This window comes from Podarcis erhardii (genome assembly GCF_964252035.2).
Source record: "Podarcis erhardii genome assembly, chromosome: W".
Taxonomy (NCBI): domain Eukaryota; kingdom Metazoa; phylum Chordata; class Lepidosauria; order Squamata; family Lacertidae; genus Podarcis; species Podarcis erhardii.
The window spans coordinates 852,321-873,143 of NC_138506.1; the positions used below are offsets into that span (position 1 = coordinate 852,321).

General features: G+C 43.0%; 2 protein-coding genes across 4 annotated transcripts in view; one reads left to right on the top strand and one right to left on the bottom strand.

The window, feature by feature from the left end:
• Positions 1-17,595, bottom strand: part of LOC309333233 (integrator complex subunit 6-like) — an 83,885-nt gene extending 66,290 nt beyond the window's left edge. For both annotated transcript variants that reach the window (XM_081846660.1, XM_081846659.1), the window contains exons 1-2: positions 16,830-17,595; positions 16,531-16,608 (exon numbers count right to left, since the gene is read on the bottom strand). In XM_081846660.1, coding sequence (XP_081702786.1) covers positions 16,531-16,608; positions 16,830-16,940 — 189 coding nt within the window. In that variant the 5' untranslated portion in view covers positions 16,941-17,595. The remainder of the gene's footprint in view (positions 1-16,530; positions 16,609-16,829) is intronic.
• A 170-nt stretch (positions 17,596-17,765) lies between these two features.
• LOC309333198 (putative helicase senataxin) overlaps positions 17,766-20,823 on the top strand; it is a 308,026-nt gene continuing 304,968 nt past the window's right edge. For both annotated transcript variants that reach the window (XM_081846593.1, XM_081846594.1), the window contains exon 1: positions 17,766-17,905. The gene's annotated coding sequence lies outside the window, so the exon portion shown is untranslated. The remainder of the gene's footprint in view (positions 17,906-20,823) is intronic.

Below are 20,823 nucleotides of genomic sequence, written 5' to 3' on the forward strand. Positions count from 1 at the left end.
AAACAGGCAGCTCTCTGCAAGCCGTGGGAGCCCAGCGCTGGCTCCCGCTGCTTGCTGAGAGGTCCGCGAAGGCTGGACGCGCTGAGCTCAGCGAGGGCAGGCTTCAGCATGCAGGCAACTCTCCGCAAGCAGCGGGAGCGCTCCTGCTGCTTGAGGAGAGGTCTGTGAAGCCTGGAGAGCGAGAGGGGTCAGTGCGCACCGACCCCTCTCGCTCTCCAGGCTTCAGCGAAAGCCTGCATTCGTCCCATAGGACGCACACACATTTCCCCTTCATTTTTGGAGGGGAAAAAGTGCGTCCTATAGGGCGAAAAATACGGTAAATGAATTCCATTAATCCATTCACAATGTCATGCTCTTCCAGAGGTTTCTGTAAGATTATTTGGGGCAGTTTTTCTAATGAGAATATATTATCACAGATGCTTGTTTTCAAAAAGTTTTGAAAAGTGTGAATTTGTGTCTGCAGAGATAACATGCCTTTTCTTCACAGGAAACGTGTTATAAAATAAACATACAGGGCTGAGGAAAAAACCTTAATCCCACTGTTCCTTTGCAAATTTATATACACAGAATCAACCCCGTACCTCTTAAACGATAAGTTCCAAGAGGTTCAATGAACGGATTGTTTGGCGTGGAAAAGATCTGCAAAAGTAGCTAAGTGTGAAGCAGTAAAAATGAAAGTGCAACCTTGTGAGCAGAATACTCCACAAGTCTTGGGATCTCAGACTTGAGGCACGTGCTGAAGGCTCTTCAGGGCTGGCAACCTCTTCCCAATCCCACTGGGTTCCAACAACTGCACTAACACTTAACTGTGCAGAATAGGCACCTGAATGTAGAAGCAAATCCAAAGGGGGGTGGGGAGGTGGAAATAGTAGCTGGGATCTGTAAGTCCTTGGTGAGACCTTGAAGTGCTTGCCAGTCAACTAATAAAAGTTGACTGGTTCCAGGCCCTTTTTCCCAGGGCTCGCCCGACATTGTCCAAGCAATAAAGTCTTTACCTGGAACTTCAGTCCTGCGGCAGGAATCCCTGAAGTTCTCCGCTCCAGTCCTTAGTTCCCCTTTTCCAGCTTTCCACCAGCCTGTTTCTCCTCAGCCTGCTCTTTCTGCAAGCCTCTTCCAGCCCAGGCCTGCCAACTGTATCTCTCCTCCCCTCTCCCCCCAAGAAGAAGTACAGCAGAAAAGTCCAAATATCAATAGTTAACTTATTAAACCTCACAATAATTTCAGAATTATCTCTCTATGTATTTCTAATAATATAACCAAATCAGTAATTTTTGATATAACTGTAAAAACCACTGTGAAAATTTATTATTCCAAAAATGAAGCCTTATACTGTACCAACAAGAATGAGTCTGTCTGAAAAAAAAGATTTAAATCAACCCTGACTAGTGATTTAAATCACTTTGATTTAAATCAAATCCACCCTGACACTAAGTAAAAGAATATAAGCTTTACCACCCCATTTCCTCTCGCCCTTTCCCCAACCATTTACAAAGACCACCATATACATATTGTATATGTGTTATGTAAATATTGTGCTGGAAGGATTTGAACTCTTTTAACAAAAGAAAGAAAGTGCCCTTCCACTCTAGCCTTAACAATCACACACGCACACCATTGTTCAAAACTGGGATAGAAAAGGTAGGAGCCATATGGCTCCTGGGACCTGGGTTGTGGGTGCCAAAAAAGAATATCTAGTCGCCATTTTAATTGTATTAATTTATTTCTTCACACTGACTTTCTTTTTAAGCACATGTGCAGGAAAATGAACGGTATAGTTCCTCACTTATTCCATAAATAGCTATTATTTCTTTTCCAGAATAAGACGGATTTTCCTTTTCTCTGATTTCTTTTTAAATATAATGTTCTAACTGTTCGGAAAATTAATATTATATGGGTGTTATGGGGCAAGTGGGGGCAGACGCAATCAAAACATTTGGAAGTTCAAATGCATCTTTGAGGCATTCAGGCTAAAGCATCAACAATACATAGAATTTCTTTTTTCTATTTTTGCCTTCAAGAACAAGGTTTGCATATAGTATAGATTCCTTGCATGAATTTGAAACTGCTTTGGTAATCACAGGCAGGAACAAGGAATTACACAGAATGATGTAACCCTGAGTGGTGTTTGAAGACATACATGAAACCTGCAAGCACAGAGAAAACTCATGAAACCCAAGAGCTTAATTTTGGGATGCAACCCCCAATGCACAGCCTGAATGTAAAGTGCAAATTGTTTTGATTTTTTTATGTTACAAAAACTTTAATAAACATTGCCTAGCGATGTTATAAGAGTAATTAAAAACATAGAAAAACAACAGCACAGGCTTTGTGTGCTGCTGCAGCCCTCTTTAGGACATGGAGGATGGCTGGGCTTATCAGCCTGAGGGGACTGCGCTCTCGCTCTTTCCTCCTTACTTTTTTTTTAAGGCACATTAAAAAATAATTTTAAATACTCTTTTATGTTTTTCCGCTACATGAGTTTCTTGCAGACAGATTAGATCATATTTTTGCTTAAGCAGAATATGTTCCACCTTGTTCCTTTTTGATTTTTCATTTAAACCATTTACATTCCAAGTAATAAATTTATAATCCATACTTTATTTCTTATGATATGTCAACAGGTTTAAAAAAATAATAATAAAATTAGACATTCAAGGCCTCAGTATAATTTAATAAATTCCCTTCTTAGATCTGTCTCCTAACTCTCAACTGTTTGTTCAATATCCTCTGATTCTCCCAACAATTGCCGTTTTCCTCCGAGGTCTTTTCGGTACTTTCTCCAGAACTTGTCTGCATCTAATGCCGACAGGCACTTTCTACGTTTCCCTTTGAAGAAAAAAGAGATGCCTTCCGGGTACTCCCACCTATAGTCCACTGCCTTTGCCTTTAATGCCTCGGCCAGAGGTCTATAAGCTTCTCTCTTTTTTATCAACCGATTTGGAATAATCTTGTGGACGATAATATCATTTCCTTCTGATTGAAATTTCTTCTTGTTACTAGCTTGTAAAATTCTGTTTCTGAAATCCATAGAGTTAAAAGAGACTAAACAATCAGCCGGCCAGTTGTTTACTTTTGCTACATTAGATTTGACTCTGAATGCTTTTTCTATTTTTTGTGCTACTTCTGCTTCTTCTAGGTCTAACCAAGCTGCTAGCTCTTTTGAGATTTTTTTCTCAGTTGCTTCCTCTGCGTCCTCCGTTAGTCCTCTGAATCTTAGGGTATTCTCCCTTCTCTGCATTTGCAACATCGCAATAGAGTCCAAAGTTGAATCCTGCTGTGCTTTCAGATCTGCTGTTTCTTTCCTTATCTTATCGCATTCCTTTTTCAACTCTCTATTTTCATTTTGTAATTTTTTCTGAGCTTCCTCTAGGTTCTGTGTTTTACCTTTAAGGTCTAGCACTATTTTCGTCAGTTCTGAATTTTTTTGTACTAAATTGTTGACCTGAGTTGATAACTCAGCTGCTATTTTCACATTTTCATCTATTTTGGCTCCCATTGAAATAAGTTTTTCTTCTGTTGCTTTTGCCTTTTCATTTACATTATTTTTTAAATCTTGGGTATCTTTCTTCAAACTTAAAATTAATTCTCTCATATCTAATGGTTGATCCATGTCAATTACAGAAGTTCTCCTGATTTGTGAGGCTGATACTGCCGCAGAACCTGACACAGTTGTTTTTTTACCATACATCACTAAGAAATTCAATTAGCTCACTAGGTAATTTGTTCTCTTCCCTTCTGTCTTACAGATTGGATATCAATTAAGTTCAATCTTTCTTGATACAATCGTGTCAATATTAATTAATGAATGTCAATTAAGTTCGATCTTTCTTAATACAATTACGACAATTTTACCAGTCTGATCGTGATCTCTGGCCTATGTATCCACTATTTTTTTTATATATTCCCAGTTTCACTAAATATATTTTAAATTGATTATGAACAATTATCTAATTAGTTACAGCCAAATATCAATACAGCAATATCACAAATTCATCAGATCAAATAAATATAAGTGATTGCAATCCTTGCATTTACTTAATCCTTCAGGGTAATAGATCAAATGTATAATTCTTTAAACAGGTTAGCGGTTCAGTTAGTCTGCACCTTGCAACAAAGCTAATGACATCTGATGCTAATATCAGCTGCGTTAGCTACCATTAGATAGCAAAAGGCTAGGCAAACAAAAACAGAAAAAAACAGAAACAAAAAACAGAAAAAAACAGAAACAAAAAACAAAACAAGACAAAACGACACAAGTTGAAAACCACACAAAAACGACCAGAAAAACAACAAAAATGAAACAAACAGAGAAACAAAACAAAACAAAAACACAAAAGAAATACAAAGGAGAAAAACAAAAATAATAATGCAATTTATAATTTGTAAAGAAATAAAGAGGGGGAAGAAAATACGAAAAGTATATTTAAATAATAAGAAAAGAGCTGGGGAGTATTTTGAATTAATAATGTACAATGCAATAATGTTATGTGCTATTATGTTCTCTCCAGACGTTACTTTTCCAGAGGTAACAGGAATGCTATTCCAGTAATGGGGTATAGGGTCTATAAGAATTTATGAGACCTTGTCTCTTTCAGCAGATTATGATGCAGCGTTTTGGGATCTTCAATAGTTGCAGATCTTGCAAAGATCCCTGTAATTGCTCTTATAAGTCTTATTAGAGGAACGTCTTTTTCAAAAGAGGGCAAAGTTTTATTTCACCAGCTGATGTCGCTGTTTGAGTCACTCCCTCTCTGCGATTTTCAACCCCGTTCTCTTTCTATGTCAGTCTAATACAGTTCGTTTCCGTTCCTCAAACCAGGAAAATGTCGGTCTAAGAAAATGTCGGAGCACATGAGTCAGCAGAAGTACTCTTAGCTGTTATTAAGTTGATTTATACTCCGTAGCAGTCCGCAGCCAAAGACAAACAGAAATCCCCAGAAAAGGAGAATAGCCACACTTCTTGGGAGAGGAGAGGCGATGTTTATCAGTCTTGTGACAGTTTTATAACTTTGTAATCAATCACTCTCTCACACACTCCCCATCGTTCTCTGGGAGTCTCTGGCCCCTTATATTCCTTTTGCCAGCGTGAACAGACAGTTGAAAACTAACTTGTGAACAACAGTTAATTTTATACTGAAGAGTCTGGAGACCCCTTTATATATTTCACCACTTGGGAAAGGTCTTTTTTATTATTTCTTCTTCATGACTTCTTGGTTTGTTTCTGTCGCAACACTAATGAAGCCACAGGTAATCTTTATGTTCATAACTCCAGCAGAAAAAAATGGCTAAAACGTCTTAGGTATTAATGGAATAGACGTCTTTTTTGAAAAAAAACCAGTCTGATATAGCTTGTAGGTAAATCTTGGTCAGTTGCGAAAAGCCATTTAAGTTCAAACACTTTGTTTTAAGATCAAACACTTTGTTTTAGTTGTAAATTAGCAAGTTCAGTAGGTAAAATAGCAAATTAGCAAGTTCAGTAGGTAAAATAGGCTAATCGTTTAGGTTTGCTTCAGTTTGTTAGAAGTGTAGCCACAGACATACCCACGGGCTCGAGCTTCTCGTCAGCGGAGGGTTGCAGGAACTAGCACCGAAGAAGTTCTCCCCCTTCTCCCCCTTCTTGCTCAGCTTTTAGGAGCTTGAAAATGGTCTGGGGGTCCTCTTCTTCGTGCTGCAGCAACGCCATATCACCCTGGAATCTCCTTCCAAGGCTTCGGGGTCAGCTTAGCTTTAGCTCCCCCTTCTAGCTCCACTAACGAACGCGTACCTCCCGACCTTGGCAGAGTGGGAGAGACGCATCTGACCGTGAGCAAAGACTACCAGAGTATTAATAAATAAGAGATTGGGGCTTGAGTTTATTGCATCAAGTAAAGAAAAAGAGAGGGGTGGTAATTTATGTAAAACCTCAGCTGGAGCCAAAACTGCTTTATAATGATGAAAAAGGCCGAACAGTGATTATAGAGGTTAAGATCAATAATGAAAAAGTGATAGTTATTGGAATCTATGCACCAAATGAAAGAAAATCCGAATTCTATCAATTCCTGGAAGAAAAAGTCATAGAATATATAGGGGAAAAAATTATATTATTAGGAGATTTTAATGGAGTAGTCAATCCAAACATGGACAGGACAATAAAGAAGAAAGAAAAGAGGCAGAACAAACTCCCAACTACATTTTTCCAACTAATAGAACTCCTGAATTTGTTCGACGCTTGGAGGTTTAAGAACCCAACAGAGAAAGAATTTACACATTACTCAGAGCCACATAAATCGGCGGGACGAATCGACGCGATCTGGACAACAAAGGATTTATTAAATAATATTACAAAAGCAGAAATCCACCCAAGGACAATTTCTGACCACAGCGCGGTCTGGGTTAACTTTAAAGGAAAAGAAGAAAAGGTTAAAAGGTGGCAACTTAATGAGAGTATGTTAAACGATGAAAAAATTGTACAGAAGGCCAAGCAAATCTTAGAAGAATATTTTAAGTTTAATTTAAATCAAGGAGTAGATCTAGAGACGGTTTGGGACGCGGGTAAAGCCGTCATAAGAGGCTTCTTTATACAACAAAACGCATTCCAAAGGAAAATAAAGGAGAAGAAGAAAATGGAGATCTGGGAGGAAATTAGAAAAAAGGAAAGGATCCTTTTCCAAAAACCAGATGATGAACCAATTAAGCAAAGTATAAAAATCTTACAGACGCAATTCTCCATGATAATAAATGAAGAGATAGAATGGAAGATAAAATGGTTGAGACATAGAAACTTTGAGTTTGCAAATAAACCTGGTAAACTTCTGGCCTGGCAATTAAAGAAGAAAAAAGAAGATAGAATTATCAATAAAATTAAAATTGAAGACAAATGGATTCAAGAACCTAAGGAAATTAGTAAAAACTTTGCTAGTTTTTTCGGAAAACTATATAATGAAGGTCCAGAGATTCTGGAAAAAATAATTGATTATCTGGGCAAAAATAAACTACCAATAATACCTAAGGAAAAAACTGAAATCTTGAACTCACCAATAACAGCTATGGAGGTGCAACAAGCTATACAGAGATCAAAATTAGGAAAGACACCGGGCCCAGATGGTCTTCCAGCTAATTACTATAAAAAGTTAGAACAAGCATTATTTCTTCCCATGAAAGACCTAATGAATAATATTCTGGCAAATGGAAAACTTCCGAAAACCTGGAAGGACAGCTTTATTACTCTTATCCATAAACAAGGAACAGAAGCCTCAAACATGGCCAATTACAGACCCATTGCACTGCTAAATAATGATTACAAGATATTTGCAGACATTCTTGCAAATAGATTAAAAATGGTGCTGAAAGAGATAATTCATAAAGATCAAACCGGATTTCTTCCCGGACGATTTATGCAATCCAATATTAGATGTGTGATTAATGTATTAGAATATTTGGATATTAAAATTGATAAACCAGCAGCTATTATGTTGGTAGACGCTGAAAAAGCTTTTGATAATGTGTCCTGGAAGTTTATGAAAAAATTAATGGAAGAAATCGGACTGGGAGAAAATATTTGTAAAGGAATAAATGCCATCTACTCAGAACAATATGCAAAATTGATCATCAACGGAAGAATTACTGAGGAATGCAAAATAAACAAGGGAACCAGACAGGGCTGCCCACTGTCTCCACTGATATTTATCTTGGTGATGGAAGTATTGAACAATCAGATAAGAAGGGATCAGCTTGTTAAAGGCATCACTCTGGGAAACAAAACATATAAAATTAAAGCTTTCGCGGACGATCTACTCGTTATGACTGAAAACCCTAAAGAAAGTCTGAAAAGAGTGTTGGAATTGATTAAAGAATTTGGAGAAGTGGCAGGCTTTAAGCTGAATATTACAAAAACAAAAATGCTTGTCAAAAATGTAACCGCAGAAGAAAAGGACGACTTAGAAAAAATATTGGGCTTGAAAATCTCTTCCAAAGCGAAATACTTGGGTATTTGGATCACCCCTAAGAACATAAACTTATTTCAGGACAATTACACCAAAACTTGGCTAGAGATTAGAAAAAACTTGGTAACCTGGAGTAAACTAAAATTAACATTTCTCGGTAGGATTTCCATTATAAAGATGAATGTGCTTCCAAAATTAATCTTTTTATTTCAAATGATTCCGATACTTGGTGAAGCAGGTTGTCTCAAGATATGGCAAAGAGAAATTTCCAAATTTTTGTGGGAAGGGAAGAAACCCAGGATTAAACACCTGATCTTAATAGACATAAAAGAGAGAGGAGGCTTTTCCCTACCCGACCTAAAACTTTATTATGAGGCAGCCTGTTTCACCTGGTTAAAAGATTGGTGCACGTTGCAGGATCCGGACCTCCTGGACCTGGAAGGTTTTGACAACCGTTGGGGATGGCACGCCTACCTAATATATGGAAAAGCGAAAATCCATAAAAATTTTACCAACCATATAATAAGAAAGTCACTCTTTGCTGTATGGGAAAAATATAAAAACCTGATGGAGCCTAAAGTCCCGTGGTGGACTTCTCCAGTAGAAGCCATAGCAGTAAAACGGAAAAATACTCAGGAAAGCTGGCCAACATATAAAATACTTCTAAAAAATGAAGATAACCAAATAAAATTAAAAAAATTTGAGGAAATAAGAGAACACATTTCAGACTGGTTCCAATACCATCAGTTATTTGAAAAATTTAAATCTGACAAACAAAAGGGGTTCTCAGTAGAAACTTCCCGATTCGAATCTGATCTTGTAAATTCTAAAAGAAAAACTCTTTCCAAAACTTACCGACTCCTCCTTGACTGGACAGTCAAGGAGGAGGAGGTAACAGTGGCAATGGTGAGGTGGTCTCAGGATTTTGGCCATTCAATAACCATGGCCCAATGGGAAAATTTATGGAAGATCAACTGGAAATTCACAAATTGTTACACGATTAGAGAGAACTTTCAAAAAATGCAATATCGATGGTATCTAACACCATGGAAACTCTCAAAAATGTATAAAAATGTGTCAAGCAATTGTTGGAGATGCGGAGACTCAGGAACATTCTACCATATGTGGTGGACATGTAGGAAAATACAGGTATTCTGGGAGAGTATACACGCAGAACTGCAAAAAATTCTAAAGATCTCATTCAATAAAAAACCAGAGGCCTACCTCCTGGGAATAACAGATTTGGATATTCCACAAAAGAGGAAGGGTATCTTTTTATATGCGACGGCGGCAGCAAGAGTTTTGATCGCAGCAAAATGGAAGAGTAATGAAATCCCCTCTATACAAGATTGGATCCAAAAGCTGACAGAATATGCCGAATTAGATGGTTTATCAGAAAAAATAAAGAATAAATCCAAACAGGAATTTGTTTCTAAATGGGAGGTTTTCAAAGAATATCTGAAAAACAAATATAGTAGTTTAAATTCTGTTGCAGCATTCGAGGAACTTCAGTAATAGTTGCTAGGTAGAGAGAAGAAATTAGATTTATTGAGAATAAGTTTAATTATGAAAAAAAATGTGTATTGGCAATAAGTAATTTGAACTTGAAATATGGAATAGACGGGAAGTTGGGTCTTTAGTGTTAAGACCAATAGATGTTTTATTGTATGTCAAGAAAATTACGCGTCTATGGTTATTTTTGTAATTTGTGTGTAATTTGATACTTGTGGGGGGGTTTTGTGTGTGTGTGTTTTCTTGTTGTATAAATAAATATTTTTTTAAAATTTTTTTTTAAAAAAAATAATTTTAAAAAGGCACATTCTGGCAGTGCTCAGAACTCAGAGAAAGAGGGAGGCTACAGAAAGAAGAAGCTGCAGAGCAGCATTGAGCCGAGAGGAGGGGAAAAGTAGATTATTGGGAGAAGCGGAGTCTCTCCTTTTGCAGCCGACCACTTCCTTCTCTCTTCCAGTCACCTCCTTCCTACCTCTGCACAACAAGCAGTTGTGCCTCTTTTACTTGCCAGCACCTTGATGCCCCCCATTGGCTCTGAGCTGCACTTAACAACGCAATGTCAGCCCAAGCTCAGAGAGACCAAAACATGTAGGTAAAAAAAAAAACTTTGCTTCCACACTGCTGTATGAAACAGCTGGCTGGCAGCAGCAGACTCTGCTAGAAAGCTACTGCATAAGCCAACTCCTCCCTGCTGTGAGGCAAGCAGAGACAATTCAATCAGACAGCAACAGCCACTTTTTTAGAGAGAGAGCCTGCAATTTTCTCAGTCGCCACAGATGGCAACAAAACTTCTCAAAGTGCTCAGAATCTGCAAATTCCATGTCACAAAATGCAACTAGCGCCCCCTAGTTTTAAACCCTGACACACACCCAGTTAAAGTCCCCAATCCATGTATGTTTTACTTGGGAGGAAATCCCATTGAACTGTTGGGATTTACTTCAGGGTAGAAGACAGCATCCAGATCAGGATTGGAAACAACCCTTTTCCCCCAAATGGTGCTCAAATTGATTTTTTTGTTTCTTATCAGAAACTGGGATAGGAAAGCTAGGAGAAATTATTATTATTGTCTCAAAGAATTAAGGGGTTTCCTATTCATCATCTCCCTCCCTCCCTCCCTCTCTCTCACATACACACACTTGTGAAACACACACATCAAAAATCATGATTGCAACCTCAAAAGCAGCTGCCACCCCAGTAGCGCCCTAAAGAAATCTACAGCCGATTACTCCATGAAAACACTGATTGTGGAAAGAGGGGGAACACAGAGCATAATCTGGACTCTTAATTTTTTTTTAGGGAGTAGCTCTCAAAACGCAACCAATCACCCCTCCGCTATGATGTACTACAAGCATTAAATGCCAGTCCTGCCCCCCCTGTGAGGAATGAGGATGTTGCTTTCTTAGACTGGAGATATTTAGAGCTTGTGGTCAGGATGTGGTTGTAACAAGTAGACCAGTGTCAGCAGTCCAGATCAACTCACACTTTTTAACTGGAAATGTTAGAGCTTGTGATCAGAAAGCAGTATTTTTGATTTGACTTAGCAAGCAATTGCATAGGAATATAGACCAAATAAGAGAATTAATAATGTTAGTAGGGTAATTAGGTGGTCGTGATAGGTTGTAAACCTTGTAGTACCCTGCCAATGGGGAGACAAGGGAGGGAACCTGCGCTTCAGGTATAGGTAATATAACCTCATGCTTTGCCAAAGCTGGAGTGTGCCTACTTTGGACACCCGCTCTTGAAAAAACATATTGTATTCAATAAACTCTTTGCTGCTTCACCAATTTTGTTCAGATTGTATTTTAAGGAGCGAGATTAAGGGACTTAGGACTCACTTCTCACATCTTACACCCCCACCCCCAAATGTTCTCCTATGGAGACAGCAGTAGGATGTGTACAGTCGTACCTTGGTTCTCGAACGGCTTAGTTGCTGAACAAATTGGCTCCCAAATGCCGCAAAGCCAGAAGTGTTCCGGTTTGTGAACATTTTTCGGAAGCCGAACGTCCAACGCAGCTTCCGCTTGAGTGCAGGAAGCTCCTGCAGCCAATCAGAAGCTGTGCCTTGGTTTTCAAACCATTTCGGGAGTCGAACAGACTCCCAAAATGGATTAAGTTTGAGAACCAAGGTACCACTGTATGTCAAAAGACTCTTTTTGAGGTGGGGTGGGGGAAAGAGAATACTGTGAACAGAAGCCCACTGACCGTCTTTTTCCGCCCCCCACCCTGGTAAAATGCGGACTTGACTATGCTACCACTCAGTGGATTTGTAACTGGCTGACTGACCGAACCCAAAGGGTGCTCATCAATGGTTCCTCTTCATCCTGGAGAAGAGTGACTAGTGGGGTGCCACAGGGTTCTGTCTTGGGCCACGTCTTCTTCAACATCTTTATCAGCGACTTGGATGATGGACTCAAGGGCATCCTGATCAAATTTGCAGATGACACCAAACTGGGAGGGGTGGCTAACACCCCAGAGGACAGGATCACACTGCGAAACGACCTTGACAGATTAGAGAACTGGGCCAAAACAAACAAGATGAATTTTAACAGGGAGAAATGTAAAGTATTGCACTTGGGCAAAAAAAATGAGAGGCACAAATACAAGATGGGTGACACCTGGCTTGAGAGCAGTACATGTGAAAAGGATCTAGGAGTCTTGGTTGACCACAAACTTGACATGAGCCAACAGTGTGATGCGGCAGCTAAAAAAGCCAATGCAATTCTGGGCTGCATCAATAGGAGTATTGCATCTAGATCAACGGAAGTAATAGTGCCGCTGTATTCTGCTCTGGTCAGACCTCACCTGGAGTACTGTGTCCAGTTCTGGGCACCACAGTTTAAGAAGGACACTGACAAACTGGAACGTGTCCAGAGGAGGGCAACCAAAATGGTCAAAGGCCTGGGAACGATGCCTTATGAGGAACGGCTGAGGGAGCTGGGCATGTTTAGCCTGGAGAAGAGAAGGTTAAGGGGTGATATGATAGCCATGTTCAAATATATAAAAGGATGTCACATAGAGGAGGGAGAAAGGTTGTTTTCTGCTGCTCCAGAGAAGCGGACACGGAGCAATGGCTCCAAACTACAAGAAAGAAGATTCCACCTAAACATTAGGAAGAACTTCCTGACAGTGAGAGCTGTTCGACAGTGGAATTTGCTGCCAAGGAGTGTGGTGGAGTCTCCTTCTTTGGAGGTCTTTAAGCAGAGGCTTGACAACCATATGTCAGGAGTGCTCTGATGGTGTTTCCTGCTTGGCAGGGGGTTGGACTCGATGGCCCTTGTGGTCTCTTCCAACTCTATGATTCTATGATTCGATCTTCCAATAGTAATTAGAGATGGGGGCAAGCTAGCTGGGAAAATGTGCTCCAGGCTACCAGCCTGATTCCATTTACAGGGGAGTATGCCCCATCATGTTTAATAGGACTTACCGGTACTTCCAAGTAAGCATGCCTAGGATTACAACAGGGAAAAGGCATTGTGACCTCACCCTTCTCTCTATTTTTCCATCTCCTGCCCTCCCTCTCTATACCACCTGGAGAACAGGGTGGGGATCCATCAAGGAGCTATCCTTCCTTGGAAGTTTTTAAGCAGAGGTTGGAAGGCTTAAGCTGTCATGGCTGCTTTAGCTGAGATTCCTGCATTGCAGGGGGTTGGACTGGATGACCTTTGGGGACCCTTCCAACTCTAAAATTCTACGATTCTATGAACAGATGTGTTCTGATTTGCCTTTCACACCTAGACACATATATGGAGAAACTCACTGTTTCTCATGAAATTAACTCCCAAATACTGTGCTTAGGATTGGGATATGTTCAGACACTCTTACTTGGAAGTAAGTGCCACAGAAAGACATCCAAGTGAAGCTGTTCAGGATATGATGCTGTGTAAATCACTTGCAGGGTTCCTCTCTCTTTTTCATGGGCTAATTCTTATTTTGTTTTCGGTGCCCTTCCTTCTTGGGTTAGATGGAAAGGTGGGGGAGGTTCTGCAGCTGACTAATATTATCCCTCTTTGCCTGTATTGATGTGAGATCTTGAGGCAGTGGCTGCTCCTGGCTCTCTCTCTCCCTCCAGGGCTCTGACTTGTCCTCCCTCCTTCCTTCCTTTGTTCTCCTCCCCTTTCCCTCTCTCTTGCACCAGCAGGGACAGCACCCCTCCTCCCTATCTGCTAAAACCCATGGAACTGGCCAGCTCAGCAGCCACAATTATTGCAAGGCCTCAGTAAGAATAGTGGGACATCACATTTTATATTTATTCTATCAAATTCTTCAGCTGCCCTACTGATTTATTTTTAGTACTGTTTCTTGCCAATTTTGGGGGGCAGGAGGCAGGGCTGATGAGTTAAGAATTATTAATTCCTCTACTGCAGAAATGTCATGTCCAGCTACTCCCATTGAGGCATTGCAATAATTGCTATCTGGGTGCAAGTGGCATTTTAATAATTGCTCTGTTCCGCTTGGCTATTGAACTATTTATTTGCCATTGCACCCTTATTCCATCAGTTGCTCAAAGTGGCACACTCCCTAACAAATACAGTGGTACCTCGGGTTAAGTACTTAATTCGTTCCGGAGATTTGTTCTTAACCTGAAACTGTTCTTAACCTGAAGCACCACTTTAGCTAATGGGGCCTCCTGCTGCGCCGCCAGAGCACGATTTCTGTTCTCATCCTGAAGCAAAGTTCTTAACCTGAAGCACTATTTCTGGGTTAGTGGAGTGTGTAACCTGAAGCGTATGTAACCCGAGGTACCACTGTACCTTAGTAAGTTTTGAGTTTTTTTAAAATATTAGACTTACTTAATTTTGCAGCAAGGAGAAATCAATTATAGTGTTAATGAAAACAAACTTTTATTATTACATAAGAAATGCCTACACCAGGGCGGTCCACCTTTTCATACCAAGTGGGCTGGCTGGAAGAGTACTTCAACACGGAACTCGTGGGCCACACACTGCCTTGTCACGTGAGGGTGGAGCAAAGGCAAAATTTGACACACTGAGACACAGACACACACGCACACACACACACTGCTGTCATGTTGCCTTCCCAAAGCTGGGCAAGTGAGGTGTTGGGCTTTGTTTGGGAAGGAGGTATGAGGGCTCTGGCAGGGTTGTGGAATCCTCCCACCTCCTTCCCAAAGCTGGGAAAGCGCCAATTAAGCTTTGGGAAGGAGTATGGAGGACTCAAAGGCCCCGTCAGAGCCCTCACACCTCCTCCCCAAAGCCCAGCACCTCACTTACCCAGCTTTGGGAAGGCAGCACAAGGGCTGGGTGGCAGGTATCAAATGCTGCTGAGGGCCATCAAAAAAAGGCCTCAAGGGTCATGTGCACCGTGGCCTACACCATCTCCAGACAGAATATGCAAGCTGAACTGGAAAAACAGTAAGTGTCATCCTGGCCAGATTCAAAAGCACTTTCCAGTGACAAATCCACTGGGACCAGCCAGCTCATTTAAGAGGCCAAAGCAGCAGAGGACACAGTAAGGCCAGAAGGATAAGAGCAAAAGCAATTTTGGAACGTCAAACACAAAACTTAGTGTTAGTGCCCATTACTTGCTGCCATTATACTGGTGCTTAAAAACCCATGCTCAAAACCAAGGCTTCACAACCAGCTTCTAAATAATCTTTCCCCCTACACTCCTTAGTTCAGCAGTTATCAACCAGGGAACTGCAGCTCCCTGGGGAGCCTTGAACAATTGTCAGGGGAGCCACAGGCAGCCCCAGCCTCCCTACCTCCCTCTTGCCTGGCGAGCAGCTTGGAAAAACTCCTGCACAGGGGCCATATCATCACACAGGAAGAGGGAAAATGCACACTTGTGGTATCTTTAGTAGACATCATAGGGAAGAGGATGGAGAACTCAACATGTGGATGCCATTTGGCAGGGAGTCCCCACATTGTTCTTCAGCTTTAGAACTACCTTCCCACTTGTGAGGCGTGTGGAAAAAACCTGAAGCTTCCTTTTGGTGGTGGTAGAAATACAGAACCTTTGATATTTGTACAAGTGCCTAATGCAGTATTGATGCTGCACAGGATTGGAATTGAATATGCTTCTGTATGCAGACTCAGTCTAACAAAATGGGGGGGGGCACCTTGTAAATATGAACAGAAAATCTTGATAGGGGTTTGAAACAATGGGAAGAGGCAGCAGAGACACAAAATTTGGGGTGTGAGCCATCTGTTTATTTTATTAGTAGTGCAACTATGCTTGTTCACATGCCCCATTAAGTGTGCCAAGAGGACTGTCACCTGAGGGATTTATATAACCTACGTTTCCATCAAACCTACTAGCCACAACAGCAGCCAGAGAGCTCTGTACCTTCCAGGACATGAGAAGCAAGAGCTGAGAAAGCTGAGGAAGATTTTCAGATCTCCTTTCCCCTAACTTGATGGCCTCCAGATGATGTTGAACTAACTCCCATCAGTCCCTAAGCAGCAGGGCCATCTGACAGATGATGGGTGCTGTAGTCCACCAGCCCCAGCAGCCTTTCTCAACCTGTGGGTCCCCAGATGTTGTTGAACTACAACTCCCATCACCCCTAGCTAGCAAGGCCAGAGCTCAGGGATGATGGGAGTTGTAGTCCAACAACATCTGAGGACCCACAGGTTGAGAACCACTGCGAGGGTGCCAGGTACAGCCTAGTCCCACTTTGAAGAGGCAGAGGGAAAGAATTGGTGATATCTGCACACCCTTCCTCAAAAGTAGTGTGTTAATAAAGGTAGCAACCCGCCCACACTTAAACGGTAGAACGACCAAGCCCATCTATCCCGCCCCCAGCCTACGTCGCAGGGCGGGCTGAGGGGAGGCGTCACGTGGTGGAGGAGGTGGGCAGGCCTCTCACTCGCTCGCCCGTTCTCTTCTCCTCCCTCCCCGCTCCCACGCCCCGCCTCCATCTCAGCAGCGTCTTCAGCCTCTCGCTCGCTTCCATACAAAAGCAAAATGTCCGCCATTTTCGCAACTGTGCCCCCGGGGCTCCTGCGCCCGACTAGGGCAGCACTTGGTGAGGGAGAGCGGGGAAGGAACCGGGAGGGAGGTTGAGGAGAGGAACGGGAAAACAAATGCGGAGTCACGGGGGATCCTTCCCCACCCCACCAGCGCTTATACTTACCTTGATGCAATAATGCGGTTCGTCGAAGGTGACCAGCATGTACCTGTCGCTGCGGCTAGCCGGGTCGCGGGCCCGAACCTAAGAAGGAGGAAGAGAAAAAGTTTAGATATATATATATATATATATATATATACACATACACTACACACTATACACACTACTATATTCTGTGCGTGTGCCAGCGCGCGTATCTCGGAAGAACGTCCCAGGCGAAGGGAGGGAGGGGCCGGAATTGATGGAGGCGCGCGGGGGGGAGGTGTAACAGGGAGGGAGAAAAGCACGGCCAGGCTAGACCCTACCTTCATGAAAAGCTCGACTGCGCCCTTAGCGATATCCAGGTAGCTGGTGCCCAGATACGTCCTCTGGTTCATGGAGGCGGACGTGTCTATGAGAAAGAGGAGGATCGGCATGGTTCGGACGACCCCTATTGCAGGCAGCGACGACGCCGGGACAGGCAATATCAGCCCGCTCTGTCCTATTCCGTACCGATGCCCGGTCCCGCCAGCTGAGCGGCCGGCCGCGTCCCGGCTCTGCCTTCTCTGGTCCTCCTCCCCGGCTGACTGGCTGCTCACTTCCGCCAACGTCCCCTCAGCTGCCGCTGCGTGTACGTCTAGCCTTGCTCAAGCTGCCGGGTTTACTGAAAAGAATCTCAAATTCTGTTGCCTGAGCTGCTACTCTGCAGCAGCCACTTCCGGCTAGGACAGGATGTGATCAAAAGTTGAACGCCATTGGCGGGACTGGGTAAAAGGCGGATCCAGATGATTTTAAACGGATCCTCATGAATTCATATGATTTTTTCATTCATATTAAATAAAACCACAATGATACTGTCTTTGTCTGTAGGCAGCATAAAAAAATCATGCATCCACTGTTTCGTGGGGCCACAATGACGGAAAAACATGGTTATAAACACTCTGCCGCCCAATCACCGCCGTGCTCAAGTCCCGTATTCCCGCCTCGCTTTACTTCTGCTCAGTCTACTCATATCGCGCAGCCGCAGTGTGTGAGCAAGGCATTTCCTAGATAACTCGGAAGTCTCGTCTCTAGAATGAGAACAATCATAGATTTCTAAGTCTATGCAGAGTCCGTAAGGAGACCGAGAAGCGGGAAGCAGAGCCGGAAGTGGCTCCGGGGTTCTTCCTAATACTGGTCTAAAATTTACTCTTTCCGGTCAGAGGCGGGACAGAAGGAGAGCGGGGCCACCTCCTAGGATGAGTATTTTCTGTTGCGGAGTGGGATGGGCCACTCCGACCGGAAATGCCTGGAGGGAGCGAGGCAAAGCCCCAGAACAGGAGAACGGGCTGGCGGTGTGAGGGTTGGGAAGGAGTGAGAGAGCGCAGCTGACTGCCTCGGAGACTCCTGCCCGGAGAAGCAGGTAAGGGGCGGTGGTGAAGGGGGAGTACAAAAAAATCATCATCATAACAACAACAGTTAATTATCATGAATTATTGTTATGGGGTGCTGGTACTTCTATTCTCCTTCTCTCTCAGCTACTCCTCACAACTTTTTTTTTTATTCCTCTCCCGTCATTTCTATCACATCCTAGAAGGTGCCTTTGCTCCTCCTCCTCTCCCCCATGCCAGGAGAGGGGTGCTCTCGTTATATATGGCTGTTTCTCTCCTGACTAGAGATGGGAAGGCCTGGGGGGAAACCGGGGAAAATGGGGAAAACCCCCAGGTATTTTCTGTTTTTTTCCAAAGCCGCTTTTTTCCGGAAAAATTGAAAAAAAGTTTGACATAGGTTGAATATTCCACACACTCTTTCCCCCCAATTTTTCCACCCCCCCGGCCTTCCAGCACCCACACTTTGGTGCCCCGTGCCAACTGACACCAGGCAGGTGCTCTCACTGTACTCTTTCTGGGTGCTGCTCAAAACATTTTCGTTAGGGCCAGCCCATCTGAACACGTAGAAGCTGCATGTGATTTACTTCCTTTTAACCACTGCTGACTTTAAAGATCTTTTGAATACTCTTAAATACCTGCTTTTAACTGTGTTTTATCAATCATTTTAATATTCTGTTGTATATGTTTGTAAACTGTTTAGAAAGCTCTCTTACCATCATGCAGTTTATAATAAAGGTAAAGGGACCCCTGACCATTAGGTCCAGTCGTGGCTGACTCTGGGCTTGCGGCGCTCATCTCGCTTTACTGGCCGAGGGAGCCGGCGTACAGCTTCCGGGACATGTGGCCGGCATGAGTAAGCCGCTTCTGGGTTACTCCCATTACTTTCGGGTACTCCCATTACTTACTTTGTACTCCCATTACTTCCGGGTTTGTGCTCGGATTAAGGATTTACATTACAAAAAAGGAAAAAAAATACAAAATAAAAATAAAAATTGGGGTAAAAGGCGTAAAAGGCGGATCTACACGGATCCTCATGGATCCTCCACTTTTTAAAGAATAATTCCAACAAATGCAATGTCAAATCACTCCTAAAAGGCACGCCTACAAACTGGACTATAAAAAACGTGGATCCAACACATTTCCGCGCTGCAGCACCACAAAAACATGGATCCGAGGCACGGATCCTCATGAATTCATATGATTTTTATATTGAAAAAAAATAAAAACACCATGCTACTGTAGACCACATCTTAGTCTGTAGGAGGAACCAAAAAAATCACGCATCCACTGTTTCGTGGTGCCGCAATGGCGCAAAAACATGGTTAAAAAACACGGATCCTCATGAATCCTAATGATTTTTGCACTAGATCATCCCAAACTCACTGTCAAATTACACATCATGTCCAGGGGCACAGCATCCACCACAGAAATCACGGATCCGTGGCTTCCTGGCCATACCGTGGCCCAAAAACATGGTTTTGAAGCATGGATCCTCATGGATCCTCATGCTTTTTGCATTGGGCCAACCCAAACTCACCGTCAAATCACACATCATGGCCAGGGGCGCAGCCTGCACCACAAAAATCACGGATCCACGGCTTCCTGGCAACACCATGGCCCAAAAACGTGGTTTTGAAGCACGGATCCTCATGGATCCTCACACTTTTTGCATTGGGCCAACCCAAACTCACTGTCAAATCACATATCATGGCCAGGGGCACAGCATCCACCACAAAAATCACGGATCCGTGGCTTCCTGGCCATACCGTGGCCCAAAAACGTGGTTTTGAAGCATGGATCCTCATGGATTCTCGTGATTTTTGCACAAGATCAGCCCAAAGTCATCATCAGATCAAACATCATGGTCAGGGGCACAGCCTGCACAACAAAAAATTCGGATCCACGGCTTCCTGGCAACACCGTGGCCCAAAAACGTGGTTTTGAAGCATGGATCCTCATGGATCCTCACACTTTTCGCATTGGGCCAGCCCAAACTCACTGTCAAATCACACATCATGTCAAGGGGCGCAGCCTGCACCACAAAAATCACGGATCCACGGCTTCCTGGCAACACCATGGCCCAAAAACGTGGTTTCAAAACACGGATCCTCATGGATCCTTACGCTTTTCGCATTGGACCAGCCCGAACTCACCGTCAAATCACACATCATGTCCAGGGATACAACTTGCACCACAAAAACCTAGGATCCACAGCTTCCTGGTCATAACACGGCCCAAAAAAGTGGTTTTGAAGCACGGATCCTCATGGATCCTCACACTTTTCACATTGGGCCAACCCAAATGGACCGTCAAATCACACATCATGTCCAGGGTCACAGCCTGCACCACAAAAAAATCGGATCCATGGTTATCTGGCAACGCCATGGCCCAAAAACATGGTTTTGAAGCACGGATCCTCATGGATCCTCATGCTTTTTGCATTGGGCCAACCCAAACTCACTGTCAAATCACACATCATGGCCAAGGGCACAGCATCCACCACAAAAATCACGGATCCGTGGCTTCCTGGCCATATTGTGGCCCAAAAACGTGGTTTTGAAGCACGGATCCTCATGGATCCTCACGCTTTTTGCATTGGGCCAAACCAAACTCACCATCAAATCACACATCATGTCCAGGGGCACAGCCTGCACCACAAAAGACTAGTATCCACGGTTATCTGGCAACACCACGGCCCCAAAACGTGGTTTTGAAGCTCGGATCCTCACGGATCCTCACGCTTTTTGCATTGGGCCACCACAAACTCACTGTCAAATAACATATCATTGCCAGGGGCACAGCCTACACTACAAAATATTCGGATCCAAGGCTTCCTGGCAACGCCAGGGCCCAAAAACGTGGTTCCGAAGCACGGATCCTCATGGATCCTCATTATTTTTGCACAAGATCAGCCCAAAGTCACCATCAGATCAAACATCATGGTCAGGGG